Source organism: Macaca nemestrina, chromosome 6 (genome assembly GCF_043159975.1).
Source record: "Macaca nemestrina isolate mMacNem1 chromosome 6, mMacNem.hap1, whole genome shotgun sequence".
Lineage (NCBI taxonomy): Eukaryota > Metazoa > Chordata > Mammalia > Primates > Cercopithecidae > Macaca > Macaca nemestrina.
The window spans coordinates 114,785,241-114,811,044 of record NC_092130.1 but is presented as its reverse complement, the minus strand read 5'-3'; the positions used below and the strand labels follow the sequence as shown (position 1 = coordinate 114,811,044).

The following is a 25,804-nucleotide window of genomic DNA, read 5'->3' as shown; positions in this document are numbered from 1 at the left end:
TTGTAGTGGAATAGGTGAATAAATAATTTAACACTCAAGGAAACCCAGCTGTTCCTATGATACACACAAATGCAATCAAAATTAATGGAAATGTATAATATTCTACATTATTAGTGGTTAAGTACAGAATTATTCAGAATTGTTAGGTGCTTTGGGTGTTACCTACCTTCATCACCCTCTTTCCCAGTATCTAAAAATTACATCGGATTTCTATTTTCAAATCCTTAGAAACACAAATTTTTCATCTTTGCAAAGTAGGCCTGATCATTTCACTAACATGTATAACATCAAGAGCAAGCTATTCCTTTTGGGAGCTCTGAAAAGAAATGAAATACGAAGGCTTTTGAGAGGGCCTAGAGTTCCTCGAAAGGCCAATGGGACCATTGTTTGTTCAGCCAGAGAAGAAACTCAGAAGAGTTAATTGCAGTTTTTGACCAACCAAAGGAATAAAAAAAAAAAGTCACAGTTTCATTTTCGCTAAGAACAGGTATAAAAAACAAAAGGTTTATACTTAGCCAGGATTCAGACTACACATCAATCAGTAAAAAGTCTTGCCTAAAGAAAGACACAGCAAGAGGAACTATTTCTCCAGAGATTTTCAAAGAAAAGAAAATAGGCACCATTGGGAATTGTTTAAAATTAGATACAGATTCATCCATGCACATGATGATGTGCTTTCCTGCATAGTCTCAAACTGCTATAGCATTTATATGGTTTTTTTTGCTCTTATGCTTAGAAAGTCCTTTACACACCTAAACACCAGGCAAATATCAACTGTATTTTATATACAGATATAAATATGTACTTATTTGCAGTATTAACATTTCATTTTCTAATCCAGTTGGAATTTATCCTGCTGAAATGGTGGGAGAAAGGTCATAAACTTCTTTCCCAAAAGTTCTATGGATTATCCTAGTGATCACTGATATAAATAGCTTGTGTAGGTTTCCTTATGACGCGACTGAGGGGATGCCATGGCAGCTTTGGGATGACTTGGGGCCCTGTCCTGGGAAAAAAACAGCTCCCATCCCTGGCCCTGACTGTTGAGGAGGGAGCTTCTGTACAGCTTCTCCGGGGAGTTTTTCTTACATTGTCCACCATGTTACTGCAATGACATGATTCCATGAATTTTTATGATGAAGAGCATTCCACTATGTATATACTGCATTTTCCTTATCTCTTCATCTGCTCATGGACAGGTGGTTGATTCCATATCTTGAGTATTGTGAATAATGTGTCAAGAAATGTAGGATTTCACCTATCTCTTCAATACACTGATTTCATTTGCTTAAAATTAATGGAAATGTATAATATTCTTAATACTTAGTGGTGGAATTACTACAGCAAATGATAGTTGTATTTTATTTTTTGAGCAACTTCCAACTATTTTTCATAGTGTGCATACTGACTTAAATTCCACCCTTCATTGTGTAATAGTGTAATAGTACCCCTTTGTCCAACTCCACACTGATCACTGCATTGTAAAAAATTTCTTTCTTTTTTATAACATTAATTCCAATTAGAGTGGAGACGATATCTCAGTGAGTTTTCATATACATTTTCATGATGATTAGGTATGTTGAGAACCTTTTACTTAGTAGTCAAATTCATGTCTTCTACTCAGAAACATTTATTCAGGTTATTTGCCCAATTTCCATTTGGTTATTTGTTGTTGTTTTGTGTTGTTGTTGTTTTTCCTACATAGTAGTATTAATTTCTTGTACATGTTAGATAACAAGCCTTTCAGATATATAATCCCCCATAATTTTGTCCCAATCTACTGGATGCCTTCTGTATTGGTTGATTATTTTCTTTCCTATGCAGAAGCTCTTCAGTTTTCTATAGTCCCACACTTATTTTTGTTTTTGTTAGCAATGATTTTTGTGACAAAGGAAAAAATTATTTCCAACCCACATTATTGGCAGAATCATTTTCCTCTATGTTTTTCTCCATATTTTTCTTTTTCCAACCTGTGAGCATGAATTTCAGTTTCCCTAAACATACATTCACCCTATGTTTTCTTTTAAAAGTTTCATCGTTTCTGATATTAAGTTTAGGTCTTTAATTTGAGTTGATTTTTGTGTGTGGTGCAACATAACAATCCTCTTCATACTTCTTTATATGAATATCCAGTTTTCTCAAAATCATGTATTAGACAGACTTGCCATTCCCCATTTTTGTCTTTCAGATGTTCTTTCAAAAAATGTGTTGACTATCCATTTGTGTTTATTATTTGGTTGCCTCAATTTGTCCACTGCCGAGTCAGCTCCTTGCCCAGAGTAGGAGCTATCGGGAGATGTGCACTCGGCATGGCTGCAAGAACCAAGGGAGCAGCCCAAGCCAGTAACAGCCTTGGATGGGAAAGGGGAGGACATGGAGACCAACAGCAAGCAACCTGGCCCCACCAAGCAGTGGGGGCTTTGCTTTCTCCTGGGATGCCTTGCACATCTGTGGCAGGCACTGTGCAGGCCCCGAAGAGCATGGCTGTTCTGGAAAAGAAAAGCATTTCTAACCAAAAATCAAACCAAAACAAACCAAAGAAGCAGAAAAGACTACAGAAGTTTTCAAAATTCTGGTTGCCATGAAAGAAATTCTGCAGGCACAAATAAAAACCAGCCACAGACTGAAGGTGCACTCAACCCACTCAGGAACTCTGCAACTGTGGGCTCTTTAGCACTTAGGAGCCAATCCACAGCTCGTTGACTTTAAGAACCAAAAAGACGTGTTCAAATTTTCAACAATATTCTCAGAAGACAAATGAGTGCAAGAACTCCTACTGCTGAAGACATCTGTATGCAGCAGAATATTGTGCTCCTGTTATTGAAAGGGTGTGAACCTCCAGAAATACCTCTACATTGTGGGTAATGTTAGAAGACTGTATCAGACATGAACGACCTACAAAGAACATTTTGTGGTGGGAACAGTTTTAAGATTTCTTCAGAATTTTGCCTTGAGATTATGAGAACATGTCTTCAGTGGTCCGGAAGATCCGCTGCCCACCCCAAGCAGTGGGTGAAAAAAATCCACATCTGGTCACATAACAGAATACATCCTAAGGAATAATTCACTGAAGCTCAGGCTGAAGACCTGGTCGAAGAGCCTCCAGGTGACAGGTCAGAGGAGGAGACTTTATTTGTGGTCAAGGTAGACTCAAAAGCAAGAGAAAACCTTCCCATTGAGGAAATATTGAAACAGCTTCCTCATTACTGGGCAGTGGAAAAGGTCCCATGAAAGACAATGGCAGGTCCCAGAGTAAGATGGCCAAATAGGAACAGCTCCAGCCTCTAGCTCCCAGCGCGAGTGACACAGAAGACAGGTGATTTCTGCATTTTCAACTGAGGTACCAGGTTCATCTCACTGGGCAGTGCCAGACAATCAGTGCTGGTCAGCTGGTGCAGCAGGACCAGCGAGAACTCAAGCAGGGTGAGGCATCGCCTCACCTGGGAAGCGAAAGGGGGAAGGGAATCCCTTTACCTAGCTAAGGGAAACTGAGACACACAACACCTGGAAACTCAGGTAACTCCCACCCTAATACTGCGCTTTACCAAGGGTCCTAGCAAATGGCACACTAGGAGATTATATCCCACACCTGGCCGGGAGGGTCCCACGCCCACAGAGCCTCCCTCATTGCTAGCACAGCAGTCTGAGATCTAACCACAAGGCAGCAGTGAGGCTGGGGGAGTGGCACCTGCCATTGGTGACGCTTAAGTAGGTAAACAAAGCCGCCAGGAAGCTCCAACTGGGTGGAGCCCACCGTAGCTCAAGGAGGCCTGCCTGTGTCTGTAGACTCCACCTCTGGGGACAGGGCAAAACTAAACAAAAGGTAGCAGAAACCTCTGCAGATGTAAATGTCCTGTCTGACAGCTTTGAAGAGAGCAGTGGCTCTCCCAGCACGGACGTTGAGATCTGAGAATGGACAGTCTGCCTGCTCAAGTGGGTCCCTGACCCCTGAGTAGCTTAACTGGGAGACATCCCCCACTATGTGCAGAACGACACCTCACACCTCACACTGTGGGGTACACCCCTGAGATGAAGCTTCCAGAGCAAGAATCAGACAGCAACACTTGCTGTTCAGCAATATTCTATCTTCTGCAGCCTCCACTGCTGATACCCAGGCAAACAGGGTCTGGAGTAGACCTCAAGCAATCTCCAACAGACCTACAGCAGAGGGTCCTGACTGTTAGAAGGAAAACAAACAAACAGAAAGGACACCCACACCAAAATCCCAACAGTACATCACCATCATCAAAGACCAAAGGCAGATAAAACCACAAAGATGGGGAAAAAGCAGGGCAGAAAAGCTGGAAATTCAAAAAATCAGAGCGCATCTCCCCCTCCAAATGAACGCAGCTCATCGCCAGCAACAGACCAAACCTGGACGGAGAATGACTTTGACAAGGTGAGAGAAGAAGGCTTCAGTCGATCAAACTTCTCAGAGCTAAAGGAGGAACTACGTACCCAGTGCAAAGAAATTAAAAATCTTGAAAAAAGAATGGAAGAATGGATAACTAGAATAATCAATGCAGAGAAGGTCATAAAAGAACTGATAGAGATAAAAACCATGACATAAGAACAACATGACAAATGTACAAGCTTCAGTAACCAACTCGATCAACTGGAAGAAAGACTATCAATGATTGAAGATCAAATGAATGAAATGAAGAGAGAAGTCTAGAGAAAAAAGAGGAAAAAGAAATCAACAAAGCCTCCAAGAATATGGGATTATGTAAAAAGATCAAATCTATGTCTGATTGGCGTGCCTGAAAGTGAGGGGGAAAATGGAACCAAGTTGGAAAACACTCTTCAGGCTATCATCCAGGAGAACTTCCCCAACCTAGTAGGGCAGGCCAACATTCAAATCCAGGAAATACAGAGAACACCACAAAGATACTCCTCAAGAAGAGCAACTCCAAGACACATAATTGCCAGATTCACCAAAGTTGAAATGAAGGAAAAAATCTTAACGGCAGCCAGAGAGAAAGGTCGAGTTACCCACAAAGGGAAGCCCATCAGACTAACAGCAGATCTCTCGGCAGAAACTCTACAAGCCAGAAGAGAGTGGGGGCCAATATTCAACATTCTTAAAGAAAAGAATTTTCAACCCAGAATTTCATATCCAGCCAAACTAAGTTTCATAAGTGAAGGAGAAATAAAATCCTTTACAGATAAGCAAATGCTTAGGGATTTTGTCACCACCAGGCCTGCCTTACAAGAGACCCTGAAGGAAGCACTAAACATGGAAAGGAACAACCGGTAACAACCATTGTAAAAACATGTCAAAATGTAAAGACCATCAAGGCTAGGAAGAAACTGCATCAACTAACGAGCAAAATAACCAGTTAATATCATAATGGCAGGATCAAGTTCACACATAATAATATTAACCTTAAATGTAAATGGACTAAATGCTCCAATTAAAAGACACAGACTGGCAAACTGGATAAAGAGTCAAGACCCACCAGTTTGCTGTATTCACGAGACCCATCTCACATGCAGAGACACACATAGGCTCAAAATAAAGGGATGCAGGAAGATCTACCAAGCAAATGGAAAACAAAAAAAGCAGGGGTTGCAATACTAGTCTCTGATAAAACAGACTCTAACCATCAAAGATCAAAAGAGACAAAGAAGGTCATTACATAATGGTAAAGGGATCAATTCAACAGGAAGAGTTAACTATCCTAAATATATATACACCCAATTCAAGAGCTCCCAGATTCATCAAGCAAGTACTTAATACTTACAAAGAGACTTAGACACCCACACAATAATAATGGGAGACTTCAACACCCCACTGTCAACATTAGACAGATCAACGAGATAGAAACTTAACAAGGATATCCAGGAATTGAACTCAACTCTGCAGCAAGCAGACCTAATAGACATCTAAAGAACTCTCCACACCAAATCAACAAAATAAACATTCTTCTCAGCACCACATCACACTTATTCCAAAATTGACCACACAGTTGGAAGTAAAGCACTCCTCAGCAAATGTAAGAGAACAAAAATTATAACAACCTTTCTCTCAGACCACAGTGCAATCAAACTAGAACTCAGGTTTAAGAAACTCAATCAAAACCACTCAACTCCATGGAAACTGAACAACCTGCTCCTAAATGACTACTGGTTACATAACAAAATGAAGGCAGAAATAAAGATGTTCTTTGAAACCAATGAGAACAAAGACACAATTTACCAGAATCTCTGGGACACATTTAAAGCAGTGTGTAGAGGGAAATTTATAGCACTAAATGCCCACAAGAGAAAGCAGGAAAGATCAAAATTGACACCCTAACATCACAATGTAAAGAACTAGAGAAGCAAGAGCAAACACATTCAAAAGCTAGCAGAAGGCAAGAAATAACTAAGATCAGAGCAGAACTGAAGGAGATAGAGACACAAAAAAACCTCCAAAAAAATCAATGAATCCAGGAGCTGGTTTTTTGAAAAGATCAACAAAATTGATAGACTGCTAGCAAGACTAATAAAGAAGAAAAGAGAGAAGAATCAAATAGACTCAATAAAAAATGACAAAGGGAATATCACCAACCCCACAGAAATACAGACTACCATCAGAGAATACTATAAACACCTCTACGCAAATAAACTACAAAACCTAGAAGAAATGGATAATTTCCTGGACACTTACACTCTCCCAAGACTAAACCAGGAAGAAGTTGAATCCCTGAATAGACCAATAGCAGGCTCTGACATTGAAGCAATAATTAATAGCCTACCAACCAAAAAAAGTCCAGGACCAGAGGGATTCACAGCCGAAATCTACCGGAGGTACAAGGAGCAGCTGGTACCATTCCTTCTGAAACTATTCCAATCAACAGAAAAAGAGGGAATCCTCCCTAACTCATTGTATGAGGCCAACATCATCCTGATACCAAAGCCTGGCAGAGACACAACAAAAAAGGAGAATTTTAGACCAATATCCCTGATGAACATTGATGCAAAAATCCTCAATAAAATACTGGCAAACCAAATCCAGCAGCATATCAAAAAGCTTATCCACCATGATCAAGTGGGCTTCATCCCTGGGATGCAAGGCTGGTTCAACATACGCAAATCAATAAATGTAATCCAGCATATAAACAGAACCAAAGACAAAAAACACATGATTATCTCAATAGATGTAGAAAAGGCCTTTGACAAAATTCAACAGCCCTTCATGCTAAAAACTCTCAATAAATTCGGTATTGATGGAACGTATCTCAGAATAATAAGAGCTATTTATGACAAACCCACAGCCAATATCATACTGAATGGGCAAAAACTGGAAGCATTCCCTTTGAAAACTGGCACAGGACAGGGATGCCCTCTCTCACCACTCCTATTCAACATAGTGTTGGAAGTTCTGACTAGGGCAATCAGGCAAGAGAAAGAAATAAAGGGTATTCAGTTAGGAAAAGAAGAAGTCATATTGTCCCTGTTTGCAGATGATATGATTGTACATTTAGAAAACCCCATCATCTCAGCCCAAAATCTCCTTAAGCTGATAAGCAACTTCAGCAAAGTCTCAGGATACAAAATTAATGTGCAAAAATCAAAAGCATTCTTATACATCAGTAACAAACAAACAGAGAGCCAAATCATGAATGAACTTCCATTCACAATTGCTTCAAAGAGAATCAAATACCTAGGAATCCAACTTACAAGGGATGTAAAGGACCTCTTCAAGGAGAACCACAAACCACTGCTCAGTGAAATCAAAGAGGACAGTAACAAATGGAAGAACATACTGTGCTCATGGGTAGGAAGAATCAATATTATGAAAATGGCCATACTGCCCAAGGTAATTTATAGATTCAATGCCATCGCCATTAAGCTCCCAATGATTTTCTTCACAGAATTCGAAAAAAAAAAAAACTGCTTTAAAGCTCACATGGAACCAAAAAAGACCCCTCATTGCCAAGACAAACCTAAGCCAAAAGAACAAAGCTGAAGGCATCACACTACCTGACTTCAAACTATACTACAAGGTTACAGTAACCAAAACACCATGGTACTGGTACCAAAACAGAGATATAGACCAATGGAACAGTACAGAGCCCTCAGAAATAATACCACACATCTACAACTGTCTGATCTTTGACAAACCTGACAAAAACAAAAAATGGGGAAAGGATTCCCTATTTAATAAATGGTGCTGGCAAAATTGGCTAGCCATAAGTAGAAAACTGAAACTGGATCCTTTCCTTAATCCCTATACGAAAATTAATTCAAGATGTATTAGAGACTTAAATGTTAGACCTAAAACCATAAAAACCCTCGAAGAAAACCTAGTAATACCATTCAGGACATAGGCATGGGCAAGGACTTCATGTCTAAAACACCAAAAGCAACGGCAACACAAGCCATAATTGACAAATGGGATCTAATTAAACTAAAGAGCTTCTGCACAGCAAAAGAAACTACCATCAGAGTGAACAGGCAACCTACAGAATGGGAGAAAATTTTTGCAATCTACTCATCTGACAAAGGGCTAATATCCAGAACCTACAAAGAACTCAAACAAATTTATGAGGAAAAAACAAACAACCCCATCAAAAAGTGGGCAAAGGATATGAACAGACATTTCTCAAAAGAAGACATTCATACCGCCAACAGACACATGAAAAAATGCTCAGCATCACTGGCCATCAGAGAAATGCAAATCAAAACCACAATGAGATACCATCTCACACCAGTTAGAATGGCGATCATTAAAAAGTCAGGAAACAACAGGTGCTGGAGAGGATGTGGAGCAACAGGAACACTTTTACACTGTTGGTGGGATTGTAAACTAGTTCAACCATTGTGGAAAACAGTATGGCGATTCCTCAAGGATCTAGAACTAGAAGTACCATATGACCCAGCCATCCCATTACTGGGGATATACCCAAAGGATTATAAATCATGCTGCTATAAAGACACATGCACACGTATATTTATTGCGGCACTATTCACAATAGCAAAGACTTGGAATCAACCCAAATGTCCATCGGTGACAGACTGGATTAAGAAAATGTGGCACATATACACCATGGAATACTATGCAGCCATAAAAAAGGATGAGTTCGTGTCCTTTGTAGGAACATGGATGCATCTGGAAACCGTCATTCTCAGCAAACTATCCAAGAACAGAAAACCAAACACCACATGTTCTCCCTCATAGGTGAGAATTGAACAATGAGATCACTTGGACACGGGAAGGGGAACATCACACACCAGGGCCTATTATGTGGAGGGGAGAGGGGGGAGGGATTGCATTGGGAGTTATACCTGATGTAAAGGACGAGTTGATGGGTGCTGACAAGTTGATGGGTGCAGCACACCAACATGGCACATGTATACATATGTAACAAACCAGCACGTTGTGCACATGTACCCTAGAACTTAAAGTATAAAAAAAAAAAAAAAAAAAAAAAAAGACAATGGCAGCCTCAAGAATCAACGAATATGATTAGCCCCTGGACACCATCTATGAGGGCAGCTGTAAAGACGAAGACTTGTCAGCTGCTCCTGAGGATCTTCTCAGCAGAAATGAGGAAGATTTCTTCTCAGGGAAATGACATGTTCCCACATGTCATCAACTTCATGTGATCCAGAGTGGATTCTGGAGAATATAGGTGAGGGGGAGGACTCTCCAGCTCCCTGCAAGGACCATGTGGAAACCAGATCTGAAAAAGAAGAAGGCACTGGCAATATATCAGCAACTGCCAGGGAAAGCAAGTGGATTCTGGAAAGCGTAAGTGATGAGAAGGACTCTCCAGGTTATTTCTCATCCTGGCAAGTCTCATTTGCATCATATGGGTCCTATTAGCACAGATATCTCCAAATCGGCCACTCTTCTATTACCCAGAATAAATCGCTCATTACAGGGCCTCCAATTATAGTTATTTTCTTCCTTGCCGTCTACTATAAAAGAGTCAATCAACAGGGGGCTCTAGGGTCTAACTGAAATTGTGGTCAGTCTTATTCATAGGATCACAGAGTTCACCCAAAGAACAGAAAACTGGTTGGTGGCTGGTGGCTGTCCTAAGTTAATAAGTGGAGCACACTATCTGAACTTTGCCATTTTTGTAACCATCCTGGCTATCCTGGGAATCTCCCTGCTCACGAAACCTATTCCTGGTGTACACAATGTCAAAACTGTTCAACATGAATGATGTCCTGTGCTGATGAGGATGAAGAGACACCCTCACTCTCCAAAGCTGTTGGAAAGAACCTATCTAAAGGACCAGTGGAAAATTTTGTCTATTTTGTTGCTGTTGCATTAATTAACTATGAAACTGCGCCTGGGCACTGTGCCCTCTGCCTGAACCTGGGGCACCAGGGGCACTAAGAGGCCATCTGGCGGGGCAGCCCAGGCCACTCAGAGCACACGGGGACACAGCAATGGCAACACTTGGCTGAAGCACTCCATGCCCGTGTCCTGGAAGCCACTCCTCACCCCAAACTGGCTGCCAGGCATCATCCCACGTGCCAGGATCATTGATGCCACCACCATAGGCATGCTGGGGAAAGGCAGCTGCTGCGAACTGAGCAGCCAGCCAGGCCACCTGCCTTGGTTGTAGCCTGGACCCACTCAGCCCCAAATCCTGCAGCCTCCACCCACCTGGCGAGAGCGCCCCCTCTGCGAAGTTAAGCCCAGCGGCCACATATAACTTACCCAGAATATCCAGCTCCTGCCTAAGAGTCATGGGTGCATCTGGCCCCACAAGACCAAAGCTGGACAGCAGTGGCCACTCCCGACCTGGCCTCTGCCTTCTGCAGTGCCCAGCACGGGCCTTGCTTCAAGGGCCTATGGCCTCTAAAGCGCTCAGTGCCCAAGGCCTTGGACATTTGACCACCAGGGACCACTGGCAAACTAGCAGGGGTGCCTCTAGGCTGGGTCCCTGGTACTCCTTTATATAAGCCAGCCTGGGGAATGGAGACCTCAACAGCTGCGGGGATAATGCAGCATCCAGGTCTGGGATTTTAGGTGAGTGTGGTGGTATTGGGGACAGAAGACTGGGGCAAGTCGCCAGTGCACTTCTGGAAGTGAAGAGAAGTCAGGGGAAATGTCTATCCCTGTCCTTGTCCTGAATAAGCCAGCAGAATAAGCCACAGGCCGGGGCATTCCTTTTAAAACCTGTATTATGCCCTCACCTAAGTACTACCACAATCATCATTTCCTTGAGTGCCTGCTATGTGCCAGCTGCTGTGCCAAGCTCTTTGTGTGTATCTGAACTTCACAAAGGCCTTATGGCGGTAGTTAATAGCATTATCCCATTTCACTTCTGAGGAATCTGAGGCTAGGGGATAAATAACTTGCCCACAGTGAGTGGAGAAGCCAGGACTGGAATCAACGTCTGTTTCTCTCTAGAGCCTGGACGGGACTCCTCACCCCTGAAGTTACTCTCCTGCCTTCTCTATGGTAGGTACTATTCAGTTAGTGTTCACACTTTACCAAGAGGAGCTGGCCCTGCTGCCTTCCTCACCTCTTCTTTCCTTCCTTACTCTGGTGACTTCCTCTGGCCAAGAAGAGGATCTGCAAGACTATCTGTCTACTCCATGTAAAATGACTGAATTCTTCTGGAGAAACTGTGAAACAGACTTGGGAAGCATACAAGAAAGCTATGCTGGAGGCTTGGAAAAAGAGTAGCTGTAGGCAAGTACTCCAACAGAAGCTCTGTCTTCACTGTGAGAACATGCCAGGGGTAGCCTGCTGGAGGGAGACGTGTGGAGCAGAACTGAGTCACCCCAGCCAACCTCCAGACCTGGGAGGCCCCTACCAACAGCCTGCAGTCCTGGGAGTGAGCCCAGCTGAGACCTGAAGAGCTGCCCAGGCTAAATCACCAGCCTGTAGATTTGTTAGCGGAAAGGAGAAATGATAAAGAAAGTGTTCTTGGAATTCATTTCTGGCAGAGTCTTGTGAGCTTTGCTTTCATTTGTTAGTGAAATGCTTGACATTTTTCCTTCACATTATAAACATTACATGCAAATTACTCAGAATCCTAATTGAAAGTAATTTCCCATTAATGCAGGCTATAAAATACCATTTTATTTGAAACTATGCCTCAGAAATAGATAGTATAGGATGCCCCTTTACACTCACAAATTATACCCACAAATCCAGGAAGCACAATGTTGGGTGTGTGAGTCAGGGACTTAAAGCTACTACCGATGAAAATGTAAAAGAGGCACCTTTGGACAGGCATAGGCAAATGGCAGAGAGTGGCATGCAGTAGTGTTTGCAGCAGTGAAAAATCCAATTATGGGACACTAAACTTTAAAAGCCAACTTTTGCATAACTGCAATCTCTGGGTGACCAGCACCCTTCTAAGAATTTAATCTGCCTAGAGACCAAGCAATGGCCAAGAAGGAGGAAACAGAAGCACTGGCATGCATGGTCTGAATGAGGAAGCCAAAGAACTCACTGTCCTATCAGAGTTTTTTCCTTCCAAGTCAGATACATACAGCGAACCTCCTTTGTGACCACTTGCTGTCCACACATTATCTGCAATCATGAATCTTGGAAATAAATCATTCCCAATGCTCTTAAAAAATAAAAGTAAATAGGCCGGGTGCAGTAGCTCAAGCCTGTCATCTCAGCACTTTGGGAGGTCGAGGCAGGGGGATCACGAGGTCAGGAGATCGAGACCATCCCGGCTAACACGGTGAAACCCCATCTCTACTAAAAATACAAAATATTAGCCAGGCATGGTGGTGGGTGCCTGTAGTCCCAGCTACTCAGTAGGCTGAGGCAGGAGAATGGCGTGAACCTGGGAGGTAGAGCTTGCAGTGAGCCGAGATTGCGCCACTGCACCCCATCCTGGGTGACAGAGTGAGACTCCATCTCAAAAAAATTAATTAATTAATTAATTAAATAAAAATAAATAAATAGCTTGTTTATTTAGTTATACCAGGTTATACCTAGGCATTTCACTAAATTTCCACCTTTAATGAATACCTAGCTCCACTTTATTCTGACAATCATGGTAGGCAGCAATCATTATGTTTTGAGGTAATTCAACATCCTTACCCCATCTGCATCTTTAAAAGCGCCAGCCAATAGAAAATTAGTTGGCCATGGTGGTGCATGCCTGTAATCCCAGCTACTTAGGAGGCTGAGGCAAAATAATCACTAGAACCCAGACGGTGGAGGTTGTGGTGAGCTGAGATCGTGCCATTGCACTTCACCCTGGGCAACAAGAGTGAAACTCCATCTCTAGAGGAAAACAAAACAAAACAAAAAAAACTCCAGCCATAAGCCCTGGGCTCTGAGAGCAGATAGCACCATCAGCAAGAACTTTGGACTAACATGAGCAAGAGCTCTCTGCCTGGTCAAGCACACAAACTAGGCACTCTGAAAAAAAAAAAAACAAAGAATTGCTTTCCCTTAAGAATTACCATGGGATAGGGACCCTGACATAACTTGAAGAATATAAGGGCAGAGAGGTAATAAGGCAAAGATTTCACCGCTCCAGAGGGTCTCCTTAAAGGCACTAGACAAAAGAACCAATGAATGGAAATTCTAACCTTATGGATGCTTCTAGGTTAAAAATCACAACGGAAGATCTCAACCTATTGAGTTAAATGATCCAGTGCATAATCAATCTAGTGAATGTCTATGGCATTTTCTATATTTAACATTTAGGAGAAAGGGAACAGCAAAGAGCTATTATCTCAGTATTTCAGTCTCCTAACAAATAAACCAGGAGTTGCAAGCTCAACTGCCTACAGGAACAGACAAATGAAATAAATAAGTGAAGAGCATCAAGTGAACTTGGCTTCAGAGTCTGAGAAGCAATCAGGAATATTAGAGATTTGGCAAACTGGAGTTCATGCCCCTTAAACACTTGCTGCTTCTAGTGGAAGCACTCACTATGCAGCTGCAGCAGTCTGTGCCACCAAAAATTCAAGCCCAGGGCTGTCAGATCTTCTAAATTTTTTTAAAAAGCCAGAAATATGAATTCTTATGTGAATCTCCTATTTCTTAAGGATTGGCAATTTAATTAAATTCTCTTTTTAAAAACATAAGTCAAATCAGATGTATTCATGGTGAATTTATGTGGGCCATATTTGGCCTACAGATGAACAGTGTGGGTTCTCAGATTATACAACCTACAAGTCACTCAGTTTTCCCCAACAGTCTACCCTGCTCCTGTGGCCTTTTCTGCTTCCTATCTGCCTCCGTCTTTTCCTCAATATGCCAAATTACAGCATGCTACACATCTCAACGGACTCTAGGTTGGGTGTGGAGTGTGAGTAAAGAATGCTACTCTATCTCAATCACCCATTCAAGAGTCAGCTGAGCTCTGATCTCACTACAAGGAATTTCTATTTGGAAATGAAGATCAATTACAATGGAGTCATACTGGTAGGTCAGACAGCTGGGTCAAATTAAATAATTTTTTTTAATATAAGTAACAAATTCTCATCTCCAAAACTGCCAAGTCTTTTTTAAAGAACCTTTAGATGTCCTATCTCATGTATCAGTGATGACTAACTGCTCTCATACAGCTTTGCCACCAAGCCCAACCATGCCACAAGCAAAGGAAGAAACCTCAAAAGAAGTTCATTAACTAAGCTGAACATCACTTCCATTGAAAATGCTGTAGAATTTTTAGCTTCTACACAAAGTAGACTTATTATTTACTTTAATACTTTAATGACATCCTATTCCAATCAAAGTAAGTAAAAGGTTGAAAGGATGGGTCAACTCCACTGGGATCCAACCTACATATCTCGATATTTACCCTTTCCCATAGATTCTAACAGGATTGCTATGTTAGATAATCTCTGTTAAACATATAAACAAACTATGGTCTTCTGTATCTAGAAGACCTTCTTCTTCCTACTTCCTCTACGTAAGGATCTAAGAAAATAGTTTTCGATGTAGGATATCTCAAATATATTCACTTGAACAGGACTGGATTAGGCAAGGTTAAGGAATTACCATCCACATGCATTAGTTTATTCATGCTGATACCTAAGGGCAATAAATTCCCCCAATCTGCCCATCCCATGCCACCCTAAAGCCTCTAAAGATGATACATTAGAGGGTAGCTGACTCTGATACCAATTTAGAAACAGCCAGCTTTCATTACTAGTTGAGATCAAAATGAACAATTGTGATAAAATAAAGCAGTGACATCATAATTATAACTGATACAAACTGGAATTTGTTTTTGAAAAAGTTTCCAAAACAGATTTTACTACAGAACATTATAAAAACAGAAAAAGAGAATGAAATATAAGAAGTTATTTTTAATACAATCTTCAGAACTCTTATTTTAACAGTGACATAAAGGCAGTAAGTGGCTGGTATGGTTTGGATATGCATCCCTGCCCAAATCTCATGTTGAAAGCTAATCCCCAGCATTCGAGGTGGGGCATGGTGGAAGGTGATTGGATCATGAGGGCAATTTCTAATGGCTTAGCATTATCCCCCTTGGTGACGTTGTTGCAACTGTGAGTTCTCCCCAGATCTAGTTATTTTAAAGTGTGTAGCACCTCCCCTATCCCTTTTGATCCTGCTGCTGCCATGTAAGATGCCTGCTCTCATTTTGCCTTCTGCCATGAGTAAAAGCTCCCTGAGGACTCCCCAAAGGCAGACACTGCTTCTTGAACAGCCTGCAGAACCAATTAAACCTCTTTTCATTACTCATTACCAAGTCTCAGGTATTTCTCTGCAGCAATGCAATTCCTAATACAGTGGCTGTAATAGGAATCTACCCAATTAGTCCATAAGCATATATTCATCATTAGGCATGACCCTCACAAGTCCATGGGCCCTCAATTCTCCTTAGTTGGAACAAAAATACCAAGAAGATCCAGTAGTCTCAAAACCCAGTAATAGGCCTAATCCTTTAATTTGTTCCAATATTGTTCTGTCGGAAAACACTGACTCTTATTTACATGACTGATAATTGCTGTATTTTGTTATTATCAGGAAATCTACAAAAGCTTAAAATCCAAAGTATTTCTCATGAGATCAAGTAACTTATTCACACATTGCTGATACTTTGTTACAATACAAGGATAGCATCCATAGTTTCCAAAATGAAAGAAAGACATAGAGAAGGAAGAGGAGGAAGAGTAAGCAAGGAAAAAGAAGGGAAAGGGTAAGACGGTTAAACCCAACAACATTCAAAAACAAAAGTATGCTAATTCCTACAACTTTACCTAACAGAATATGATACCCACACAATAATTTGGTCCTTAAAGCTCTTTTGACAAGAAAACAATAATACTTAATGAACAATTACAAGAACAAGAAAATCTGATTTCCAAGAAGAAAGGAGTATCAGAACGAACTATAACAATAATGTTGCTTTCCTTTCTACCATGTTTCTTTCACAGTGTAAATTCTAAAGTATAAATCTATATGAGGAATAGCTACAAGTTTTAATGAATGATAAAGTCAATATATTTATTTTATATGTCTCAAATTACAAAGTCCTACAAAAATCTGTTTCTTTTATTAAAAAAAGTTAGATTTCTAAATGAAAATACACCTCCCACACTTGACTATTCATGAAGTCATAGCCAGAATAATAGATTTAGCCAGCAATAGTAAATGTCAAACTTACATTCTCCTCTGCCAATAAAATTAATAGTCTTTTGAATAAAAATGACATACAACATATTATATTCTTTCTTAAGAAACAAAACCTACTGGTCCTTGCTTTGAGTTTCTTAATAGAGCTTAACCACTTTTTTTTACTTCTTCATAGAGCAACAGAACAAGACTCTCGCTATGCCAAATACTCTATCAGTTTTTATTTTTAAAATGGTATGAGCTTTGGCTAATGGAAGTCTCAAGATAGTGAAAAATAAAACGATTCAATATCAGTGATGCATATATATGTTCATTATATTCCAACTTACCCAGTACACTGACAAAAGCATCAAAAAGATGAAATGTAAGCAGAGGCTCTTTCAAGTGACCATAGTAATCAGCTATGGTTTTAAAGACATCTTTTTCAAATCCCAAGTACATAGGCTGCTTCAAATCAGAACAGTTGGGCCCTATTTTCAAAAAGAGAGTGAAAGAGAAATATTAATGGAGTAATTACCTCTAAGTATTATTCTCTGTGAATATGTGTGGCATGTACAGATATTCAGATATTTAACATATACAGAAAAGTTTTTATGGGGAACATTGACATTAATTAAATAGGCATTCTACATTGACATTCATTAAATAGACATTTTATATTTTGCCTACACACATATGCTTTGTGTCTAAATTGAAATCTATTATAATACAATGAAGAAAATCACCCGCTTACTTCCATTTTAAAAGAAACCTGTCTTTTTAAAAAAAATTCTTCTGAAAGGCATTTTTATTAAATGTAAACAATGATAATTTTCTTTGAAATACTCAACATTATCCTAGTCTTAATAAAGTTGACCAAGATAACAATTAGTTCACATTTGTAATAGACAAGTTATAAAGCAATTTTTAAAGCTTTTCATTATTTCATCATTGCTATATTATAAAATCCTACAGTCATAGAGTTGAGCAAAATAATCAATTTCTGCCTCTATTTCAGACTAATAAATATTTAAACTTAAATCCTTAAAAGGGGATTTTATATTTTGTCTTGATTCACTCTGATTATAAACGCTCTATTTGATCCCTGACCAACCATCAAAAGACAGTTTATCAAGCAAAGTCATACTGCAAAGTTGAAGCAACCACTGAAACCCTTAAACGGCCTGCTCCCAACCATACCCTACTCCAGCAACAAGCAAGGAAAACATCCACTTGTGTATGGCCCAAAGAGGAGCAAGAAATTTATCTACAGAGTTGGCAACAACTGCCCCACCAATCCATCCACAGACCACAGATTTACAATGCCAAGTTGAGAGATGAACTGGAGCTGCCTGCACCTTGAGGAAAATAGCAAGTGGTCCCATGAGGAACAGTGTAGCCAGCCTTCTCTATTTCCATTACAGCATGGAAGAAAGGACCACATCCGCATTGGCTAGTTCTGGCCCAGCAGAAGACTAAACAACTGTACCCAAATAGACCTCTATCCCCAGAGGAACAAAAGCAGCAGCCAAGATAAATTGAAAGGAAATTCTTCCTACAGAATCTCTGTAACTAAAGAAAGGGGATCAAGTTAAAAAGGGCAGTAAAGCATTCCAGGTCTTCACATTTTGAGGTCACCGTGACAGGATCAAATGGCTTTTTCATCGTCCTTAAAGACTCTCTTACCTTTCAATATTCTGTTCTCTTCTTATAAAATAATTTGATTGGCTAAAATAATGAATGTTGTGAAATATCTATGTGTGTGGTACCACATGAATCCAGCAGCAAAGGTAGTTGCCATTTTGCTTGCCTCGTCCTCTGACATATCCCAAGCTTAATCAATTAAAATAATTAGGTTGATATGTCTCAGCAAGCAATACACATTGCCTAGAATTACTCCCTGGCAGGATAAGTATGTGGTTCATTCTAAGCAGTTGTACCCCTTTGTGAACATCTCATCATCCTTCTTAGAAATATGCAAAAAAATTTTAAAGGTTTAAAAAAAAAAAACAGTGCATAGTGAGCCCTATGAGAGGAAGCCATATTTTTATGACATTTTCTTTCTCAGTTATCTTGAACTTTAATAATAATAATTATTTTTTCATAAATGTTATTGCTGACGGATTCTGGAAAAGAAATGCTTTGACTTTTCTGTATCTATTTTTTATTGAATCCTGGACATGTGCAAAGAAGAAAAACACAGTTAACCTGGTTTTGCATTTATGTAACCAGCATTGAGGCTGGCCAACAATGAATGTATACAGGCCCATGTGCACACGGGTGTGACAATAAACACAGATGGGCCTGAAGAGAAAGAGGCGAGCAGCACACGAACAGAAAAGGAGGCAACAGGCCTTCAAAATACCATACAATCAGCCTATCCTTTCTGTTCCCTTTTAGATGACTGTAACGCGAATCTGGACTTATCAAGGACAGGACGGACAAGAAACAGGTCGTGACTTTGGTGGACTCAAAGTAGATTTTGAGGGTCAACAGTAATTTCAGAAAACATAGACTTTATAAAGTTACTCAAAAGGTTAATCTTGCCCTTTGGCCACCTTTATTTGTTTGACACATAAACATCTTTACAGATATGCCAACCACTCACAAAGCATTGTACTTGATACATGTAAGACAAGTTCCCTTTTCCCAGCACTTGCCACCTAGTATCATTCCACCTCACACACATGAAGATCATTAATAATTCACCCCTCACATCTTTGCTCTCTATTGATAAGAAATTAAGAGTTATTCTAAGCTTTCTGTAGAAGTTTTTTGGCTTTAGGTGCACATGTTGCTTGCAGGAAAATTATGTTCTTTACTACATTTCAGTCATCACTGAAAATTCAACATCATAAACATCTTACTATGTATTTTACAATATATTACAGGCTAAATTGGTTATACTAGCTTCCTATGTTCATTCCTAGCTGATCAACTTCTAAATCCTTGGTTTGCCAGTTCAGAAATGGGAAGTTTAACTTCCCATTTATACTTTCTATCTCATCATTTCCAACCCTAGACAAAGATGCAATTTAAATTTCATTTACTTCAAACGCCTGAGCAGGAAGAATAAAAAGTACTTCCCCTACTAAGACCATAGTACTCTGCAACTCAGAAGTTCCAAAATTTTAACCAAAAACCAATGAAAATTTTAATAATTAAACCCAGAGAAACTTAGGATTCACACAAACTAATGGTTACTATTCATATACAGAAGGATAGTATAGAATGAATAACACTCATTCAAAAGGCTATTCAAAATCATAGGATCATGTTCCATATATTACCACTAAGATTCCCCACATTAAGCTTAAGAGTTATTTTAGTTTCATTCTATAATTAAACAAAATTAATTCCAGCTAAACCCATATTTTAGGGTCTACTAACTCACGAATTTAAAGAGAATTTACACCTATATCCATAATGCTAGTCCTGTACAAAAGAAAGGAAAATAAACTACTACCTTGTGGTATCTGTGAGACTCAAAAGGCACTCCAGACCAAATATCACTATTATCAGTCAGCCAAAAGAACCGGAACTCTTTCCATCAAAATTACTTGTTTGGGTTAAGCCATTGATCATTAAAATCCCTTCTTTGGGTTAACCCGTCTGAAAATTCCCAGAAGAATGGTAGCGTTTCTGAGATACTATAACAACTAATGCCTTCACAGTACCTATGATATTCAATGATCTCGAAATCACATGCCTATGAAATGGATTTCATATACCTATAAATATCCTCACAGGGACCACTGTGGTCCAGGCCCTGTCATCTAACATCCAAATTACTGGAATAGTCTTTCTCGTTTCTCTACATGCAGGTTCTTCTCCTTCCAAACCATCCTTCATCCTGTGATGAAGCAATTAGAACTAGTGTGGATGGATCTACTAGAAAGTACAAGTACTAAACCCCTTTAAAATTGTTCTAGAATTCAGTCCTTTCACTAAGTCACAAATTTATCACTAAAAGCACAGTAGTCCCAAAATAATTAACTGCCAGTCTCACAGGTGTCAAATCAATGTTCAGGCCATTGAGCAGAAATTTTTTCTAATTTAGGGCACTAATTTCTGTTAATTTCACAAAACTGTCAGATAATTAGTACTTACAATTTGCCAAACACTTCATAGCTGACAGCACCCAATGAGGAAGTTCTTCTGAAGGAAAAATAAAAAGAAGAAGAAAATTTTAATTCAATTCCATATAACTCAAGAAATCAAATACATACTTGGTATCATAAGAATGCATTACTTGCACAAGTAATGTGAACCATATCTGCTAATCACAAATCACCAATTTATGTAATTAGAACATTTAAAAGATGGAAATCTTTCCTTGGCAGCAGTAACAACATGTGCTTACATAAATCATGCCTACAGATTTCTCTAAGGACACAATGCACCTTTTAAAGCTACAGTAAAATATATATATATATATATATACACACACACACACACACAGTTTGCTCCAAACAAACCAAAAGAGAAACCAATTATTTTAAGAATTAAAAGAAGAAAAAGAAAAGAAAAAATATTAGTCATCAAACACATTTGTGAAACGAGTTCACCAAACACCACCAGCCCCACAAAAAGGGTAATTCTGTAGGTGCAATATAAGTATCATTTTACATGTTTCCTTTTTCAAAATGCTTTAGGCCAAGAAAGTTCCACTTACATATTAATGTTAGGCTATTAGTATTAGGACAACCTTTAAATAACAGTAACCTAACATTGCTACAAAAAAATCCCAGCTGAACCATTTGGTACAGAATCTCTTCCCTCCAGGCCCTGCCACAGACATCTGATGAGATGGACTAGCACTCGGGCTGCCACTTCACCTTCTCTATTTCTGTAAAACTGCAAAGACACTAGATGAATTGTGTTAGATCTAACGAACCGGAGTCTTGTAAAATGCTCTCTTCTTTCTTAAGATCTTACTTAATAAAATGAAAGATGATTGATCATCTAACTGATAACTAAAAGTATTAATTTGTTACACTCAGAGAATGTGGAGGAATTTTAGACGTATTTCAAAGGCTGCACTCTCCCCCTCCTTCTATGGAACTTAATTTTGTATGTTGATATTAACTTCACAACTCATAAAGTCACCACAAATTTATTCTCATTGTTCTCCATTCCTTATATAGTGACTATAAACGGAGAAGTGTTTCAGGTCTGAAGATAGGTTCTGCAGGTTCTGCTCCTGTCAGCAAACATGGCCTAGAAAAATCTCTTCCCCTCTCACCACTGCTCAGGCTATTCTGCTATATTCTGTCTGCTTCCCAGGAGCCTCCCGCCCTAAATTTAATCATATTTCTAAAAAGTCAAAAAGTATTATGCCATCTTCTCACATCCAAAGATCATCAAGTTCCAGCCAATTCCTAGCATCGAGGGTTTGAACTAAAGGAAGAACAAATCAATGAGCCCATCCAAATCTGGTCCTTATCCACAGAAAGATTTAAAATCAGTGTGGGGGCTGTGGTCCACTGTCAGTACCCTAACCACATTTGTACAAATCAAAAACCAGGTTAGGTGGCTGTTATATGTTTTGTTTTATTTTGTTTTGTTTTTCTGATTTGTAAACTAGCCCAGGGTGGGAAATATGAAAAAGCAACATCAATATTTTAAAAACTACCTTATTAAAAAGAACCAAGACTATTCCAGAAAATCTAACACAGAGAAACCAAAACAAACATGTAAGTGAGAATTCTAAAAGCAATCAGATCCCAGGGCCCACCTAAAAACTGACTCAAACTCTTAGTTATGTCTTGAATATTCTCACTTTTCAGAGATCTCCCTGGGAATACGGAACCACTTAATGCCCAAGGTGGCTAACACTGAACTAGCTTCTGGAAGGATTTTGCTGAGGCTCTCATTCCTGGATATTCATCTTCCTATGACATTGCCTTAATCCAAACAATTTGTTAAAAGGTATTAGAAAGAATATATGTAATGAAGGAACAAACTTATTCAGGGTTTAGGGAAGGGTCAAACAGGAGCTGATGGACCTATGCAGCCAATATATTGTGTCAATAAGTAACAAAATTATGTTTATGCACTTACTTGACTTGTCATCAAGAATAACAACTCCCTGCTTGCTAACACTATATACATTATGGATGATGAACTTCGAATTGACAAGTTTGATGTCTAAAACTTCTTCTAAGGAATCCAGGCCAAGAATTTTCTGTAAACTAAAAGATAAGTAATTATATTAATTAGTTCTTTCTTTCATATTATATTTACTCAAAAACTTGGTACTACAAAAAATCAATCTTCATAATGCTTTATTTTCATGCACTGCACCCAATCTTTGTGGGACAAAAAGGGTAGAAATGGAGTACAATAAAACAAATGTAAAAGATATCCTTTTGCTATTAACATTTTGCTTCACAGATTTAGTAATACGCCAAATGACAAGAAAGTAATTTTGTAAGTAAAATTACTACAACACAAAAACTAACTTACCCAATGATAAGAAACTACTATTAGCATATCTTCACGAGAAACAAAATTTTGCTGTATATGATTAACTTTATACGAATAGTACATCAATATCTAGGAGACCAAATTTTCTATTATGTATTTTATTACACTTAAGAACTTTTAAACTCCTATTATGTAAATAGCAGGAGATAATCCCCAGAATTCCGCTAAACTATGTTGACTGAGCACAACTGCAAATAATGCAAAGTGGAGATATTTATATACAATTTCAGAAAATTAAATATGCAGAGAGTGAAGAAGTAGCAAAATAGGAAACAATATCTCTAAAATTTCTCATTAATATCAAATGTACATACTATGATAATGTCATAGACTTCCATATCTCTTCTACATTGGCCTCTGTCAGCTGTCTGCGGTGGACAAGACGGCAAGCTGGAACCTCTCCAATAGCAATACTGTGACGCTTGTACCACATCTCAGAATTCTGATGGAGGGGGATGTAAGAAGGGAGGGAAGGAGAAACAGTAGAAAGAGAGAGAATAAATATTTCAATATAAGGTGGTGTGATTTTTATGAGAAATGTCTTTGATTTGGTCACCTGTAATTTGATTTAAAATAATAATTAGAAACATAAACTAACTTTCTTTGCGAACCTCAGAGAAGCAAAGAGTGATTCTTAAGACTAGGTCACATTATAAATGAATATTCATGAATTACAAAAGAGCTATGGCAATAAGTATGGCATTAACTAGCTAATTTTCCCTGTGGATGTTTCAACTAATCAGTGACATAGCAGTGAAATAAAAGTTTGTTAATTAAAAATTAAGGAATACATATCTAAATTCACACACAGTACAGATTGATTATTGAAAATGAAATTAAAATGTATTACTTTTGAGGGTTGTCTATTTTTTTATAAGCAAATATCAAGTAAGTGCAATGTTTGAAAGTAGCCCCCAAATCTTAGGCATCTGCAAAAGGCTCCACAAGGACAGCTGAAGATGGCAAAAGGAAGAGAAGGGTTTTTTTTGTTTGTTTGCTTTTTAGCATTACCTCAATCCTGGTGGTCTTCTACTGGGGATATTTTAAGGAAAAAATGTGAAAAAAAAAAAGAGGCAGTCAATTCTATAATGAGTTTAGGTTTTCCAAGACTAGAAGAATCTACCTTTGTTTATATATTTGGTCAGGGGCTATTCCACAATATTCCATGCCCTAATCTTCTTACCCTCAACTGGCAATAATAACAAAGTTTAGGAGGAAGAGACAAAGAGGAAAAAGAGTAATAAATTATAGAACATACAGGAAAAGGCGGTTACAAGAGAGTTTTAACAAAAACCTGCTCAGTCTGAACATACAAAAACAGCTGCCATATACAATTGACCCTTTATATCTATGGGTTTTGCATCTCTGCATTCAACCAACCACAGATTGAAAATATTCAGGGGGAAAAAATGGATGGTTTCATCTGTACAGAACATGTAGATATTTTTTCTTGTTATTCCCCGAACCGGGGGTCCTCAACCCATAGGTCACAGACTGGTATCAGTTAATAGACTATAATAAACCAGGCTGCACAGCAGGAGGTGAGCATTGGGCAAGTGAGTGAAGCTTCATCTGTATTTACAGCCTCTCCCTGTTGTTCACATACTGCCTGAGTTCCACCTCCTGTCAGATCAGCCGCAGCATTAGATTCTCACAGGAACGTGAACCCTTTTGTTAACTGTGTATCTGGGGGATCTAAGTTGTGTGCTCCTTATGAGAATCTAATGCCTGATGATCTGTCACTGTCTCCCATCATCCCCAGATGGGACCATCTAGTTGGAGGAAAACAAGCTCAGGACTCCCACTGATTCTACATTATGGTGAGTAGCATAATTATCTCATTCTATATTACAACGTAATAATAACAGAAATAAAATGTACAATAAATGTAATGCACTTGAATCATCCTGAAACCACCCCCATCCCCACCCCAGCAGCCCTGGTCCATGGAAAAATTGTCTTCCACGAAACCCATCACTGGTGCCAAAAAGGTTGGGGACTGCTGCCCTAAACAATACAACAACTATTTACATGCAAGAGTGAAAAACTGCAAGAGTCAGTCTTTCTTTGTTACCGGTCTCCCAGCTGTTGGCAGGTATGATTTTGTTTTGAAGTACCTTTAAACTATTGTTCATAAAGGACCACAGAGAGACAGACCAAGCCTAAGAGTTCATGGATGATTCTCCCTGCTGCCAGCCCCTCTGTCTTTCAGTTATGGCACTTACCATCACAACTGGCCTCACTGGGATGTTCTCTTGTGAAGTGCCTGGTGGGGGATCATTCCATTCTGGAAACTTAATAACATCCTTTTGGTATGGGGGTTTCTTTGGATATGGTTTCAGGGGTGAAGAAGGAGGAAATCTAAAACCCAAGAAGAAATTCTCTATTACTGCAGTCAGTGGGAGACACAGATATTTTAACAATAGTCTCCACTTTTGTGTCCCTGTAAAGTTATACAGTAATTACAAACTTCAGATAATAAATGAGCTCATACTTAATCAAATTATTACACATGATTAATTGTACCCAACAATAATATGGTTTTCTTTTTAATATTCATTCATTATGCCCATCAAATAACATTTATGGAGAAAAACAGGAATTGAATATGTGGCACATTTTTAAATAAATAAACAAAACTTGTTCTCTTATCATGTGATGTCCATGATCAAAGAGGTTCTTAAGGAGATGCTAGACTAAGCCATTTCTTTCACTGAGCTAAAATCCTTACTGCCTCATAACTCCAGCCAAAATGCATACATGGTGAGCTGCATATAGAAATTATTGGTAGAGAAA

The 25,804-nt window shown here is 39.1% G+C and overlaps 1 protein-coding gene and 1 long non-coding RNA gene across 5 annotated transcripts in view; one reads left to right on the top strand and one right to left on the bottom strand.

Moving 5' to 3' along the window:
- Positions 1-25,804, bottom strand: part of LOC105499435 (DEP domain containing 1B) — a 123,006-nt gene that overhangs the window by 46,083 nt on the left and 51,119 nt on the right. For 2 of the 3 annotated variants that reach the window (XM_011771999.2, XM_071098899.1), the window contains exons 3-7: positions 25,234-25,369; positions 23,323-23,450; positions 22,583-22,713; positions 20,630-20,677; positions 16,870-17,010 (exon numbers count right to left, since the gene is read on the bottom strand). In XM_011771999.2, coding sequence (XP_011770301.1) covers positions 16,870-17,010; positions 20,630-20,677; positions 22,583-22,713; positions 23,323-23,450; positions 25,234-25,369 — 584 coding nt within the window. The remainder of the gene's footprint in view (positions 1-16,869; positions 17,011-20,629; positions 20,678-22,582; positions 22,714-23,322; positions 23,451-25,233; positions 25,370-25,804) is intronic. The other variant, XM_071098898.1, reaches the window with a different exon arrangement.
- On the top strand, positions 15,161-17,775 carry LOC139363873 (uncharacterized). Of its 2 annotated transcripts, none has more exons than XR_011624973.1 (3): positions 15,161-15,292; positions 15,932-16,103; positions 17,643-17,775. It is a non-coding gene; the product is annotated as an uncharacterized lncRNA (long non-coding RNA). The 2 variants fall into 2 exon arrangements; XR_011624972.1 differs by having other exon boundaries at positions 17,538-17,673.